Consider the following 14,276-nt stretch of genomic DNA (forward strand, 5'->3'; position numbering starts at 1 on the left):
GCCAAAGTAGAGACATCACCCAGGGGCAGATACACAAGGAGCTGACAGGACAGACCTAGTCCAGTCCAGCCAACATTGAACAAAGGGGTCCAGGGCGTGGAATGGCTATAAAGACAGACAAAAATCTGATGAGACTGCTTTTGAAATTGTCCAACCAGTGGAAACGCAGCTGAGAACCTACTGGGAGGCAGATTCTGGGCCACTCGGCAAGTCACGAGGATGATGCGCACAGCAAAGAGCCCACTATTCTGTTATAACAGGAGGTGGGGTGGTGAGGGGGATGAGAAGGCTGTTTGTGCTCAGAGGAGAGGCCAAATGGGTGCACCTCCTACCCAGCAATAAAGCAAGTGGGTAGGGCAAATATCTGGGAAAGCCATCCTGTCCTGTTGGGGGGCTGTGGGCTATGTAGCTATGTAGGCCATTTGGTCACAAGGAGCACTGCTCTACCTGCCTGGGCTGTGTGCAAAACCCAGGGCTGTGGAGTGGGGAGTGGGAGAAACTGCTAAGTCTCCTGGGGCTTTTGAGGTGTCCGCCACCCACTGTGGGGTACCTAAGGATGCCTCCTGGTCTACCTCCGTCTCAGAAATCTCCTCCTCTGTCTTCTGGGGGTTCTGGACGCCCTGGTGGAACTGGATCTGGCTTCTGGGCAGGCAGGTTAGCAGATCCTGAAAGTACAGGAACAGGTGCAGGGGTCATCTCCCCTGGCTGGGACGGGGCTGGCCCCACGGGACCAGGATCAGTGTTGCATGCAGAGCTAGACAAGGTGAGGGACTCCACAGACCCAAGGCTGTTCTCCTTGGCCCACTGCTCTTCAGGGAAAGTATTTCTGCATGCAGAGATGGAACTACAAACAGCAGGGGTGGCCACAGCAATGGGGACAGCTCCCATGTTGAGTACCAGGTCTCTGAGTACCTAGCTAAGCACTGCCTCACCATAGGCAGCTGTGGGGCCATTGTGGGCTGGCTTGAGGCAGCAGGTAGCGGGGCAAGGTGATACAGCATGGTATTCAGTGAAACTGTTCGGGTTTTGAAAAACTGCCTTGAGATCCTGGCAGAAAAGCTCATAAGCATCAGGAAGGAGCAGGTCCCCGTTGATGTAGGGGGCTGCCCATGCCTGGGGTCAGTCCATCAGGTGCCCTAGGATCTCCCAAGACACAGGAGAGGTTGTCCTGATAGTGCTCAAAGCAAAAGGACAGATCCGTCCAGAAGCCATGGGGAGCCATCAAAGGTGCATGGGTGTGAGATTGGCACACAGCAGAAGTCCACCCTGGGGGCCATGGGCCAGGCATGCGCAGAGCCGGGGGCCCCCCTTCTGTGGGTTTACCATCAGGAGCACTAATGGCCGTGCTCTTCTGCTCCGTGGTTGTGCAAGCACACACAGAGGGTCCCCACAGCAGAGCTGCTCAATCCAGGGATCCACTGGGTGGGGGACTGCTGCCCAGGGTGTGCAATGGCATAACTGGTTCCCACCCAGATGGGATTGTGAGGGCCCTGCCAACACACCAGCCAAGGGGCATGCTGGGAACAGAGGGGAGTTTCCACACCAACTATTAAGAAGAAGGAAGAAAGAAGAGATGGTGCAGTGGGGAGAGTGGTCATGACACAATGGGACAGAGATGGGCTGAAAGAAGTGTGGCAAACCCAGGCATCCCAGGTAACTGCTGAGGGTCAGAGGAGCTGACAGCTGTGGCCTCAGGAGTGTTGAGAAGAGCTGATGGGACTGTCAGACGCAGGCCACCATCCAAGGCAATCTGTCCAAAAACAAGGTGGGGAAGAGCGGGAACAAGGCCAAACCAGCTCCACTGTGCAGCAGGAGGAATCCCAGGCAAATCCCAGGAACCCAACTAGGAGCTCTGAGTGGAAGGAGAGCCCAGAAGGCAGGCCTATGAGGTCTGAGAAGATGGGCAAATGCCACCTGTGATGTTTCACGGGCAAGGTGTGACGGCAGATGCTGTCAGTCACAGGAGAAGGAAAGGGGGCCAGATCAGAATCTCCAGGGTTTCCTTGGATGGCCTGGCTGGCTGTCAGGGAGTTTCAGGAAAATGACAGAAGCAACCTTTTACTGAGTGCTCTAACTGTGCCAAACACTAACCACCTGATGAGGCTGGTACTCTTATCATACCAGAGGCAGAGTGGTGAATGAAGTCATTTGTCTGTGGCCACACACCAACCACCACTAAGTGATGGAGGCAGCTGAACCTGACTCTAAAGACCACAGCTTAACCACCACACATCACCATGCTGGTTAGAACTACCCTTCAATCCACCGAGAAGGAGTCCCCTAGTCACCCCAAACACTGTGACTGATATGTAAGTGTCAAAAGATCCTTTAAGATCAAAGCACTAGGAGCTTGAAAGGTGCTACCTTTATCCTCAACAGAGGCCTGGGGGCCAGCTATTCTCTGTGCCCTCCAACCTCCTCATCCGCGCTTTCCAGACTCACCTCACCACACAGACTATAGCCCGTTGGCAAAGACACCCCACCTTGAACATCACCTCCCTGTGTCCCCATTCCTGTCAACAGCCCAGCATCCACACCCCCAAGTTTAATCCCACTTGCTACATCTTCTTTCACCATCCCAAAGTCACTCCTGTAAAGGGCCTGGAGAGCAGTGGTCATCAACCCCAAGCAGCCCAAAGAGCCCCAATGTGGAAAAGGAGGCTGCAACCATCATCTTCCAATGCCAAGAGCCCTCTCCCAGGGCTCTCACGCTGCCCAGCTTATAGTGGCCACCTCTTCAGTCTCTCTGCAAAGGGAGGTCCACTCATAGCCACCACAGAACACATTCTGCAACCCCTGCACACAGACCCTAATGCTCCATCAACTCACATCGGGGCACCACGGCCTGCACACACCTTTGGGCATAGTTGCCCATGTGTTTATCTCTCCTGTCCCCATCAGAGTGAGATCCTCCAGGGAGATACAGCTCTGTTGGGCTTTCTGCTGAGCACCTCCCAGAGCAGCCTTCAGCATTCGAAGCTGCTAGGACCACCAGCACCCACCTTTGCCACCCAAGAATTCTGGAACCTCTCAGGTTCCAGTGGAGGTTCTTCCACCTGAAAACCCTTCCCATCCTAACACAGGAAAAGAATATGCTAGAGCCTGCCAGCAGCAGTGGCCTAAGGGGCAGCACACAAATGCAGTCCACTTGTGAGCCCAGTTCAGTCCCTCATGGAGTTCTGAAAACCAGTGACTGCGAGCCATGCCCCTCTCCTGCCACCAATCTGAGGTTAAGTGCCAGGCTGCATGCAAAAACCACATCCTATGCTCAGGACAGAGTGCACACGACCCAGGTCTCTGCCCTGGATTCCTCCCAGTCCCAAACTCCTACCCCCAATCAGAACCCCAGCTGTTTCCTGCCTGCTCACCAGCATGCCTGTGTGCCCCCTGCAGCCTGAGGGAGAAGATAAGGCTCCCTTGCTCCAACCAGCCAGCCCTGGTTCAGACTTTGGGCCTGAAGCTTCCTTGGCTACCAGTCTGTTGACCTCTACCCCTTCTCTCCCCACCCTAACACTGAAGAATTTGGGCCCTTCTCCTGGACTGCACAGCGCTTTACTCAAGGAACACGTACGGGGACGCAAGCGCATTTGCCTCCCCGCAAAGCCCCAAAGCACCGCGAACGCTAGAGCATTCTCAGCTCCAAGGTGACCAGGGACCCCGGGGATAGAGTAACTTGCGTAAGGCCTCACAGCGAGTGGAGGGCAGACCACTGCACCACCCCTCCCGCAAATGTCATGCAGGAAACAGCCGGGATATGAGTTCACAAGTCCCACTGCAAAAAGAAGCCGACCTACCTGAGACTGCGCGAAGCGTCTGAGAAGAGGGTCTACGGATCTGCGGCTGGAGACTGCGGACCGGTCCCCTCCCGGAGCAAGAGTCCAAGTGCCACCTAAAAAGTGCAGAACAATATCGGCCGCCGTGAGGCGAGGCGGGGCGCGGGAGCGACCTCTGAAGACCGCGGGAACCACCCGAACATGACTCCAGAATCTCCCCAGCCTGCGGCGCGGACCGAGAAACTGAGGCTCGCCGTTCGGAAGCGCAACTGGGACACAGTCCGGGGACTCCGAGCGCTTCTCTGCGGACAAGGGCTTAGGAAGGGATGGAGGGGCGGGGGCCCAGCCGGCCGCTCGGGTTCCCGCCACCCCACTAACCCGCAGGGCCGAAGGTGGCTACACCGGTTCGGACTGGCGCACCGTTCAGAGCCGGAACACGTCGCGCAGCCACGCCCCCTGCGTGCGCGCGGCCGCCCCATACGACCCACGCTCGCTTCCCAGGAGGGCCGCGCCTGCGCCCTGAGCCTTGGGGCGCAGGACTGCGCAGGCGCTCCCAGGCCTTGCCAGCGCGGCAGTGCGGCGCGGGGGTTCATGGGAGCGCGTTCAACCTGGCGGCGCGAAGTCCGCGGAGAGGGTCGGGCCGCTTTCGCGCGCGTGGGGCGGCCAGGGCTGGCGGTGTCCCGGAGGGAGACGTGAAATGCTCTGGGGCTGAGGAACGGATAGCTGGAGGGAGGGGCCGGACACCCACCCGGCTCCCCCAGAGAAGTTTGAGCCGTTGCCACTGCCCTCCGTCAGTTGGGCACTGGGGCGCTACTGAAAGTCAGAAGGGATGCTGGGGACAGAGAGCATCAGGGAGGGTTTGGGCATAGAGGGGCAGCGGCGCTTGCATGTTAAGTGTCTCTCACCACCCAGTGCCTGGTTCTACATAACCTCCGGCCCAGGAGTAAAAGGGCAGGGCAGGGCTGGCAGCGAGGAATCTTCACCGGGATGCCTAGGGGCTGGCAAGCGGGGGCCTGTGGGTTTTCTAGTGGGTGGGTTTGTGCTACCTACCCCGGTCGCGGCTGGACCGAGAGAGGACAATGAGGGCAAGCTGCCAAGGCCAAGTTTGCTGCCCAGGAGTGGCAAGCCCAGTCAGCACCCAGAGACTTTGCAAAAGCGAGTGGAGCGTGAGATTGGGTGCTTCTCGCGTGCACCGCTCCATGTCTCCTCTTCCTGTGCTTAAGGTGAAGAGGTGGGAGAGGGGGCCGGTCCCCGAGCCCAAAGACCAAATGCCCTGTGGGCCAAGGACCTGGATGCCGGCCAGATGTTATTAAAGCCATCAGCGGAGTGGAATTCACTGGAAAAAGATGTTTCTCCAGGCGAGCACACACATAAGAGACCAGCTCCCTCTCTGCCCTGGTCTAGTGACTCCTTTCATGAAACCATCTCTGAAATGTTATCTGCATTTACACCCAAACTCTCTCTCTTTGATCTTTGAAACGCGAATCAAAGATCACATTGTACTTTTACTTGGGTGTGTGGGGCTTTCAGCCGCGTTGGCCAAAAATAATAAAAGTGGCACCCAGCCAGGAAACGCCTCCTTGAAGTGTGAATGAAACTTGTATTTTTCGGTTGTATCTTTCCTAATTGACCTGATAATTTAAACTTCCTGCCTCAAAGGAGAGGGGGAGTTCCCTACAATTTGGCTTACCTCAGGCACTAGGCAGCTCAGGCCAACTCAAGGCAGGTCAGCAGAGAGCAGGCAGCAGGCTCCTGTAAAAAAAACTAATCCAACCCAGCCAAGCTATCAGAAATCACTTTTTTTTTTTTTTTTTAGATTTTATTTGTTTATTTGACAGAGAGAAACACAGCAAGAGAGGAAACAAGCAAGGGGAGTGGGAGAGGGAGAAGCAGGCTTTCCCGCCAAGTAGGGAGCCCAATTCGGGGCTCCATCCCAGGACCCTGGGATCATGACCTGAGCTGAAGGCAGACGCTTAACAACTGAGCCACCAGGTGCCCCAGAAATCACTGTTTTTTATTCAGATTGCTTTCATTCAGGCCAGCTTCTATGTATAAATATTTTTTTAATTGCAGTAAAATATACATAACAAAATTTATCTTTTTTCTTTTTTTTTCAAAATTTACCTTTAAAAAAAAAGATTTATTTATTTGAGAGCAAGAGAGTGAATGAGAGAGAAAAAGCATGAGAGGGGGATGGGTCAGAGGGAGAGGCAGACTCCCTGGTGAGCAAGGAGCCCAAAGCCAGACTTGATCCTGGGACTTTAGGATCATGACCTGAGCCAAAGGCAGTTGCCCAACCAACTGAGCCATCCAGGTGCCCCAAAATTTACCCTTTTAAAACCATTTCTAGGTGTACAATTCAGTGGCATTAAGCATATTCACACTGTTGGGCAACCTTCACCACCACCCATCTCCAGAACTTCTTCATCACCTCAGACAGAAACTGTACCCATTCTAATTCCTGGCCGCTACCTCTGTCCCAGCCTCTGGTAACCTCTATTCCATTTTGTTTGTTAATTTACTTATTCTAGGTACCTCATATCTAAGTGGAACCATACATTATTTGTCCTTTCACTAACAATAATGTTAAAGAGGTTTGCAGTGTAGCACCTATCAGAATTTTTTTTCCTTTATAAGGCTGAATAATATTCAATAATATGCACGTACCACATTTTGTTTATCCATTCAGCTGTTGATGGCCACTTGCTTTGCTTCCATCTTTAGGCTATTGTGACTAATACTGCTATTAACACGGGTGTACAATTATTTATGTGAGTCCTGTTTTCAGTTTTTTTAGGCATATACCTAGTAGTGGAATGGCCGAATCACATGGTAATCCTATGTTTAACCTTTTGAGAAACCGCCGGACTTTTCCATAGCAGTTGCATCATCTAATATTCCCACCAGCAATGCACAAGAGTTCCAATTTCTCCACATCCCCACGCTTACTCTTTTCTGGGTTGGTTGGTTTGTTTGTGGTGTTTTTTTGTTTTTTTTTTTCTTTTTTTCTTTTTTGATAATAGCCATCCTAGTGCGTGTGAAGAGGTATTGTATGCTTTTAATTTTTAGCGATGAGAGAAATTCAACATCTTTTCATGTATTTATTGGCCATTTGTATATCTTCTTTGGAGAAGTTTCTGTTCAAGTCCTTTGGCCATTTTTTAATTGGACTTTTGTGGTTGTTGCGTTGTAAGTGTTCTTTGTAGATTTTAAATGTTAATCCCTCATCAAATATAAAATTTGTGAATATTCTCTCTCATTCTGTGGTTTATCTTTTCAGTCTCTTGATGGTTTCCTTTGAGGTACACAACTTTTAAATTTTGATAAAGTCAAATTAACCTTTGTTTTCTTTTGTTATTTTGGTGTCATATCCAAATCATTGCCAAATCCAATGTTGTGGAAATTTTCCCCTGTTTTTTTTCTAAGAGTTTTATAGTTCTACCCTTATGTTCAGGTCTTTGATCCATTTGAGTTGTTTTTTATATAACTTGGTTTTTTGGGTTGTTTTTGTTTTTGTTTTTGCTTTGCATGTGGTTATCTAGTTTTCCCAGTATCACTTGTTGAAAAGACTGTCCTTTTCCCATCAAATAGTCTTGGAACCCTTGTCAAAAATCAACTGACAATATAAACTTTGGTTTATTTCTGAGATTTCTATTTTATTCCATTGATGTCTATGGCTGTCACTAAGTCATACAGTCTTGATTATTGTAGCTTCATAATAAGTTTTGAAATCAAGGGCGCCTGGGTGGCTCAGTGGGTTAAAGCCTCTGCCTTCTGCTTGGGTCATGATCTCAGGGTCCTGGGATCGAGCCTTGCATCGGGCTCTCTGCTCAGCAGGAAGCCTGCTTCCTCCCTCTCTCTCTCTCTGCCTGCCTCTCTGCCTACTTGTGATTGCTGTCTGTCAAATAAATAAATAAATAAAGTATTAAAAAATGTTTTGAAATCAGGAAGTTTGAGTCTAATTTCACTCCTTTTTTCCAAGATTATTTTGGTTATTGGGGGTCCTTGAGACTCCATATGAATTTTAGGATGGGTTTCTCTACTTCTGCAAAAAAAAAAGAAAAAGAAATACTGCTGGGATTTTGATAGGGATTCCCTTTATTCTGTATATCACTTGATATGGTATGGATATTTCAATAATATTAAGTCTTCCAGTCCATGAGTATGGGATGTCTTTCCATTTAAGTCTTCTATAATTTCTTTCAGTGATGTTTTGTAGTTTTTAGTGTGCAAGTCTTTTGCTCTTTGGTTAAATTTATTCCCATATTTCTTATTCTGTTTGATGTTATTATAAGTAGGATTATTTTCTTAATTTCCTTTTCAGATTGCTCATGGTTGTTGTATAGAAATGCAACTTTTTTTGCGTGTGTATCCTACAACTTTGTAGAATGTATTTATTAGCTCTAGCAGTGTTTTTGTGGAATCTTTTTAGAGTTTTCTACATAGAATTTCATGTCACTTGTGAACAGAGATAATTTTACTTCTTCCTTTATAATTTGAATTTATTTATTTCTCTTTCTTGTCTTATTGTTCTGGCTAGGACTTCTAGCACTAAGTTGAATAGAAGTGGTAAGAGCAGACATCCTTGCCTTGTTCCTGATCTTAGAGGCAAAGTTTTGAGTTTTCACCATTGACCTTCATCAGGGGCCTTTCCCAGAGCCCATTGGTGGATGCCTGAGCCCAGAACCAGGAATACCAGGGTCTCTCTGTTCAGCCAGCACGTTTCTCATTCTACCAAAATTTTCCCTAAAAAATATAGAGCTGAATCTTTTGGTGCCTTTCTCAAAGGTCCCACTTTGCAGAAAGAGTCTATTTTCTCTTCTTCTTGTAGGGCTGTGCCCTAAGTGATTAGCATAGATGCCTCAGAGACCCTTCTAATTTAGCCAGGTGGCTGGGCACCTGAGCCTGGCACCCCTGGGGTTCCTTGTGCTTCAGCTTTGTTATGGACTGAATGTTTGTATCCCCCTAAAATTCATACGTTGAAATCCTAACCCCTAATGTGATCGTATTAGGAGGTGTGGCTCTTGGAGCTCTCATGAATGAAATCAGTGCCCTTATAAAGGAGACCTCACACAGCTCCCTCATTCCTTCTGCCACATGAAGACCCAGGGAGAAGTTGGCTGTCTATAAACCAGAAAGTAGGTTTTTACCAGACATCAGATCTGCTGGTGCCTTGATCTTGGACTTCCCAGCATCCAGAACTGAGATGAGTAAATTTTTGTTGTTTATAAATCACTCAGTCTATGGTATTCTGTTATAGCAATCTTAAGTAAGACAAGCTTTTAGAAACCATTGTTGTCTTTGTCAGTTTCTTTACATTCTTTCTTTCTCTTTTGAAATTGGGACAAGATTTACTTCAATAATATACACAAATCTTAAAAGCGCAGTTCCATAAGTGTTGTGCAGTAAGCCACTACCACACACAATTAAGCTATAGAATGTTCCATATCCCAGAAAAGGTTTCCATCCCTCACAGGACTTGTTCTGATTTCTACTGCATAGCTTTATTTTGCCTGTTCTGGAACTTCTTAACCATGGAATCCCAGAGCATGGACTCTGTGTTTGACCCAGTATTTGTAAGATTCATCTGTGTTTATGGTTTCAAGTGTCTCATTTGTTATTGCTGTGTGGCACTTGTTGCATATGACTACACAATTTGTTCATCCAGTCTCCTGTTAGTGGACATTCAGGTGATTTTTAGTTTGGAGCCATCAAGAACAAAGCTATGAGCATTCTTGAAAAAGTTCTTTGTGTTAACTTAGGGTTTAATTTCTTTAGGGGGAATATCTATGAGTGGACTTGCTGGGTCATGGGGTAGGTACATATATTTAACTTTATAAGAAGCTGTCAGACGTTTTCCAAAGTATCTAGAACTTTTACACTTCCTCCAGCATGGCATGAGGATTCCAATAGCTCCACCTCCTCACCAACACGTGGTATTGTCAGTCTTCTTACTTGTAATCATTCTGGCCGGAATGGAGTGGTATTTCTTTCTGGTTTCGATTTCCCTGACAACTGATGATGTCCATGCTTTAATGTGGTTGTTTGTCATATTTTATTAATTTACAAGAGTTTTTTCATTCATTCTTCATTTAGAAGTGTTTGTCAGATATATGTATTGTATATATGTTCTCTTAGTCTGTCACTTGCCAATTCATTTTCTTTTGAAGACTAGAAGTTTCCCATCTTGGTAGCTAGTGCTTTTTGTACCCTAAAAAAACCTCACTATCCTAACATCATGAAGTTTTTTACTATGTGTACTTCTGGAAGTTCTATTGTTTTAGTTCTTACATGCATGTCTGTGGTATATTTTGAATCAATTTTTGTGCATGATAGGAGTTACAAGTTGAAGTTCATTTTTATCCATATGGACATGCCAATTTCTAGCACCGTTTGTTGAAATAAAAATGGTCCTCTTCTCAACTGCATTACCTTGGCAATTTTGTTAAAATCTAGTTACCACATTTGTGTGGTTCTAATTCTGGACCCTCTACTCTGTCACTGATCTTTGTCCTTAGGCAAAAAAACATACTCGATTACTTATGTAGCTTTAGAGTAAGACTTGAAATCAGATAGTTACATCCTCCAACTTCGTGTTCCTTTTCAAAATTGTTTTAGCTACTCTAATTTTTTTATACTGCCATATGTTTTAGAACCAACTTGCCAATTTCTATGAGAAGTCAGCTTGTCAATTTCTAACAAGATTTTGATTAGGATTGTGTTGAATCTATAAGTAAATTTGGAGATAGGGAACTTCTTAACGATATCACGTTTCCAATTCATGAACAGATTATACCTCTTTGTTTATTTAGGTCTTCAATAGTTTCTTTCAGGAATTGTTACAGTTTCCAGTGCACAGATCTGCATGTGTTTTGTTAAATTTATCCCTAAGCATTTTATGGTTTTCGATGTTATTATAAATAGTACTTTTACATTTTTTCAGTTTGCAGTTTTTCGTTGCTGGTATGTAAAACTAGAATTGACATGTTATCTTGAGCTTTTGCTAAATTCACTTACTAGTTCTAGTAATTATTTTATAGTTTCATTAGGATTTTCTAAGGATATGACCCTGTTATCTACAAATAAAAACAAGTGTGCTTCTTTCTTATATATATATGACATTTGTATATTTATATCTAGATATAATATGTGTATGCATACATACATATTTGTACATATAACTACATGATTTTTTTTTCCTTTGTTGCTGTGGCCGGGACTTTCAGTAATAAAGTTCAGTAAAAGTGGTAGGAGTAGGCACCCTTGACCTACTCCTAATCTTAGAGGAAAATGTTTGATCTTTGACTATGAAGTCTGGTGTCAGCCGCAGATGTTTTTCATAGACACCTTTTATCCAGTTGAAGGTGTTTCCTTTCAGTCCTAATTTTCAGCGTTTTGTTTTTTCATAAATGGGTGCTGAATTTGGTCAAACGCTGTTATGCCACCTATTGTTATGATCACAATATTTTTCCTTTTCATTCTGTTAGTGTGATAAATTACACTGATTGTGTGTTGAATGCAAAATCACTTTGCATTCCTGGGATTGAGCTCACTTGGCCATAATCAGTTCTTTGTATGTATTGCGAGGTTCAACTTGCTCATATTTTGTGGAGGACCTTTGCGTCTATGTTCTTGAGGGATAGTGGTTTATTACTTTCTTTTCCTAGAACGTCATTGTCAGAGTAACACTGGCCTCATAAAATGACAGGAAGAGATTCTTCCTCCTCTGTTTTCTGAAATAATTGGTACAATATTGGCATTATTTCTTCCTTAAGTATTTGACAAAATTCATCAGTGAAACCATCTGGACCTGGAGTTTTCTTAATGGAATAGTTTTTAATGAGGAATTTAATTCTTTTGATAAACATGGAGCTTTTTATATTTTCTACTTCTTCCTATGTAAGTTAAGGAATCCGTCCATTTCTAAATTGTCAAATTTATTGAATTAACTTTGTTCATAATATTGTCTTATTATCTTTATTTATTTATTTATAAAGATTTTATTTATTTATTTGACAGACAGAGATCACAAGTAGGCAGAGAGGCAGGCGGGGTGGGGGGAGCAGGCTCCCTGCTGAGCACAGAGACCAGCCCCACTGGTCCATCCCAGGACCCCGAGATCATGACCTGAGCCAAAGGCAGAGGCTTAACCCACTGAGCCACCCAGCCTTATTATCTTTTTTAAAAAGATACCCCAATTTATTGGGGTACAAGGTGGCTCAGTGGGTTAAGCCTCTGCCTTTGGCTCAGATCATGATCCCGGGGTCCTGGGATCCAGCCCTTTGTCAGGCTCCCTGCTCAGCTGGGTGTCTGTTCCTCCCTCTCCTGCCTCCATACCACTTGTGCTCTCTCTCTTTAATAAATAAAATCTTTATTTAAAAAAGATATATTTTATTTATTTAAGAGAGAGACAGAGAGGGCGCCTGGGTGGCTCAGTGGGTTAAGCCGCTGCCTTCAGCTCAGGTCATGATCCCAGGGTCCTGGGATCGAGTCCCGCATCGGGCTCTCTGCTCAGCAGGGAGCCTGCTTCCCTTCCTCTCTCTCTGCCTGCCTCTCTGCCTACTTGTGATCTCTGTCTGTCAAATAAATAAATAAAAAATCTTTAAAAAAAAAAAAAAAGAGAGAGAGACAGAGCATGAGTGGTGGGGAGAGGCAGAGGGAAAGCAGGAGAGAGAAGCAGTTTCCCCACTGAGCAGGGAGCCTGACACGGGGCTGGATCCCAGGACTCTGAGATCACAACCTAAGCTGAAGTCAGATACTTCAGTCAACTGAGCTGCCCAGGGGCTCCATTGCCTTATTATCTTTTTAATGCCTGCAGACTCTATAACAATGTTTCTTCTTTTCTTTCATTCCTGAGAATGGTAATTTTGTTAATAACCAATATTTAATTTTATTGATCATCACTTGTTTTCTATGTCACTGATTTCCACTTTTATATTTATTATTTCCATCTTCTTTCCCGTGATCTGAATTTGCTCTTCTTCTTCTGCTTTCTTCAGGACGTTGTGTGATCAGAGATCATAAACACAAGTTTTTTTTTTTTTTTTAAGATTTTATTTATTTGTCGGAGAGAGTGAGCACAGGCAGACTAAGAGTGGCAGGCAGAGGCAGAGGGAGAAGCAGACTCCCTGCTGAGCAAGGAGCCCGACGCGGGACTCGATCCCAGGATGCCGGGATCATGACCTGAGCCGAAAGCAGCCGCTTAACCAACTGAGCCACCCAGGCGTCCCAACACAAGTATTTTTTTAATACAAGTAGTTTTCTTTTTGACACGAGTATTTTTTTCTTTTTAACACAAATGTTTTAAAGCTATACATTTGCTTCTCATCACTTCATTGGCTGCATCCCAGAAACAATGAAGTGTTATGTTTTTATTATTGTCAGTTCAAAATATTTTCCAATTTCTCTTTTGAGTCCTTTTATCCCTGGGTTATTTAGAAGTATGTTGTTTAATTTCTAAATATTTGAGGGATTTTCAAGATATCTTTCTGTGATTTTTTTAATGTGGTTTTCTCTCAGTGTGTAGTCTCCTTGGTGAAAGTTCCATGGGTACTTGCAAAGAATGTGAAGAATAAAACAAATGTGAAGAATGATGGTGGGAATCTAGTACAATCACTTCAGAAAAACTCTTCGGCATTCTTATAATGTTAAACATATACCTACCATAGATCCTAACCATTTCACTCCTAGATGCATTTCCAAGAGAAACGAAAACATACATGCACACAATTATTCATTAATATTCATTGCAGCTTCACTAATAATAGACAAAAATGACCTAAATATCCACCAAGAGGTAAATGGATAAACAAAATGTGGTATATCTGTACTATGGAACACACTCATCAAGAAAAAAAAGAACCAGCTACTGATATACAACTGAGTAAAAGAAATCTGATGCAAGGGCACCTGGGTGGCTCAGTCGTTGGGCATCTGTCTTCAGCTTAGGTCATGATCCCAGGGTCCTGGGATCGAGCCCCGCATCAGGCTCCCTGCTTGGCAGGAAGCCTGCTTCTCTCTCTCCCACTCCCCCTGCTTGTGTTCCCTCTCTCACTGTGTTTCTCTCTGTCAAATACACTAAAAATCTTAAATAAAAAAAAAAAAAGAAAGAAATCTGATGCAGAAGAGCATATACTCTATGACTCCTCTTATAGAAAATGTAACCTAATCAATAGTGACAGAAAGCTGATCAATGGTGTCCTGGAGCCTGAAAAAGTGGAAAGGTGAACAAGGAAATATTTGGGGGGTGGATTTCTATATCTCGATTGTTGGGATGGCTTCTTGAGAATATACATCTGTCAACACAGGATCAAATTGTTCACTTTAAATGGGTGCAGTCTATCACATGTAAATTATATATGTTGTTAAAGTTTTTAATAAAGCTCAAACTGAAAAGCTACCCTTTAGAGTATAGGAGAAAATAAAGTGGCTTTCTGTTGGGGACTGTTTATTCTGCAGTTGTTGGGCATAGTGTTCTATAAATGTCAGGTTTCAGTGCTTGAT

At 45.2% G+C, this 14,276-nt stretch overlaps 2 protein-coding genes across 3 annotated transcripts in view; both read right to left on the reverse strand.

Moving 5' to 3' along the window:
- The window catches only part of LOC111142656 (G protein subunit beta 1 like), a 60,913-nt gene extending 56,921 nt beyond the window's left edge, over positions 1-3,992 (reverse strand). Inside the window, exon 1 of one of the 2 annotated variants that reach the window (XR_002640278.1) lies at positions 3,795-3,839. The gene's annotated coding sequence lies outside the window, so the exon portion shown is untranslated. Of the gene's footprint in view, positions 1-3,794 lie in introns of both variants that reach the window. The other variant, XM_022495971.1, reaches the window with a different exon arrangement.
- LOC111142657 (retrotransposon Gag like 10) lies at positions 176-1,516 on the reverse strand. Its single transcript, XM_022495972.1, is given in 10 exon segments — positions 176-608; positions 610-902; positions 905-983; positions 985-1,146; positions 1,148-1,196; positions 1,198-1,270; positions 1,273-1,381; positions 1,384-1,421; positions 1,424-1,498; positions 1,501-1,516. Coding segments are annotated over 10 exon segments (1,059 nt in total). The 3' UTR covers positions 176-443.
- Positions 3,993-14,276: the final 10,284 nt, after the last annotated feature.

This window comes from Enhydra lutris, unplaced genomic scaffold, assembly GCF_002288905.1.
Source record: "Enhydra lutris kenyoni isolate GAN:26980312 unplaced genomic scaffold, ASM228890v2 scaffoldscaffold8, whole genome shotgun sequence".
In the NCBI taxonomy this organism is placed as follows: domain Eukaryota; kingdom Metazoa; phylum Chordata; class Mammalia; order Carnivora; family Mustelidae; genus Enhydra; species Enhydra lutris.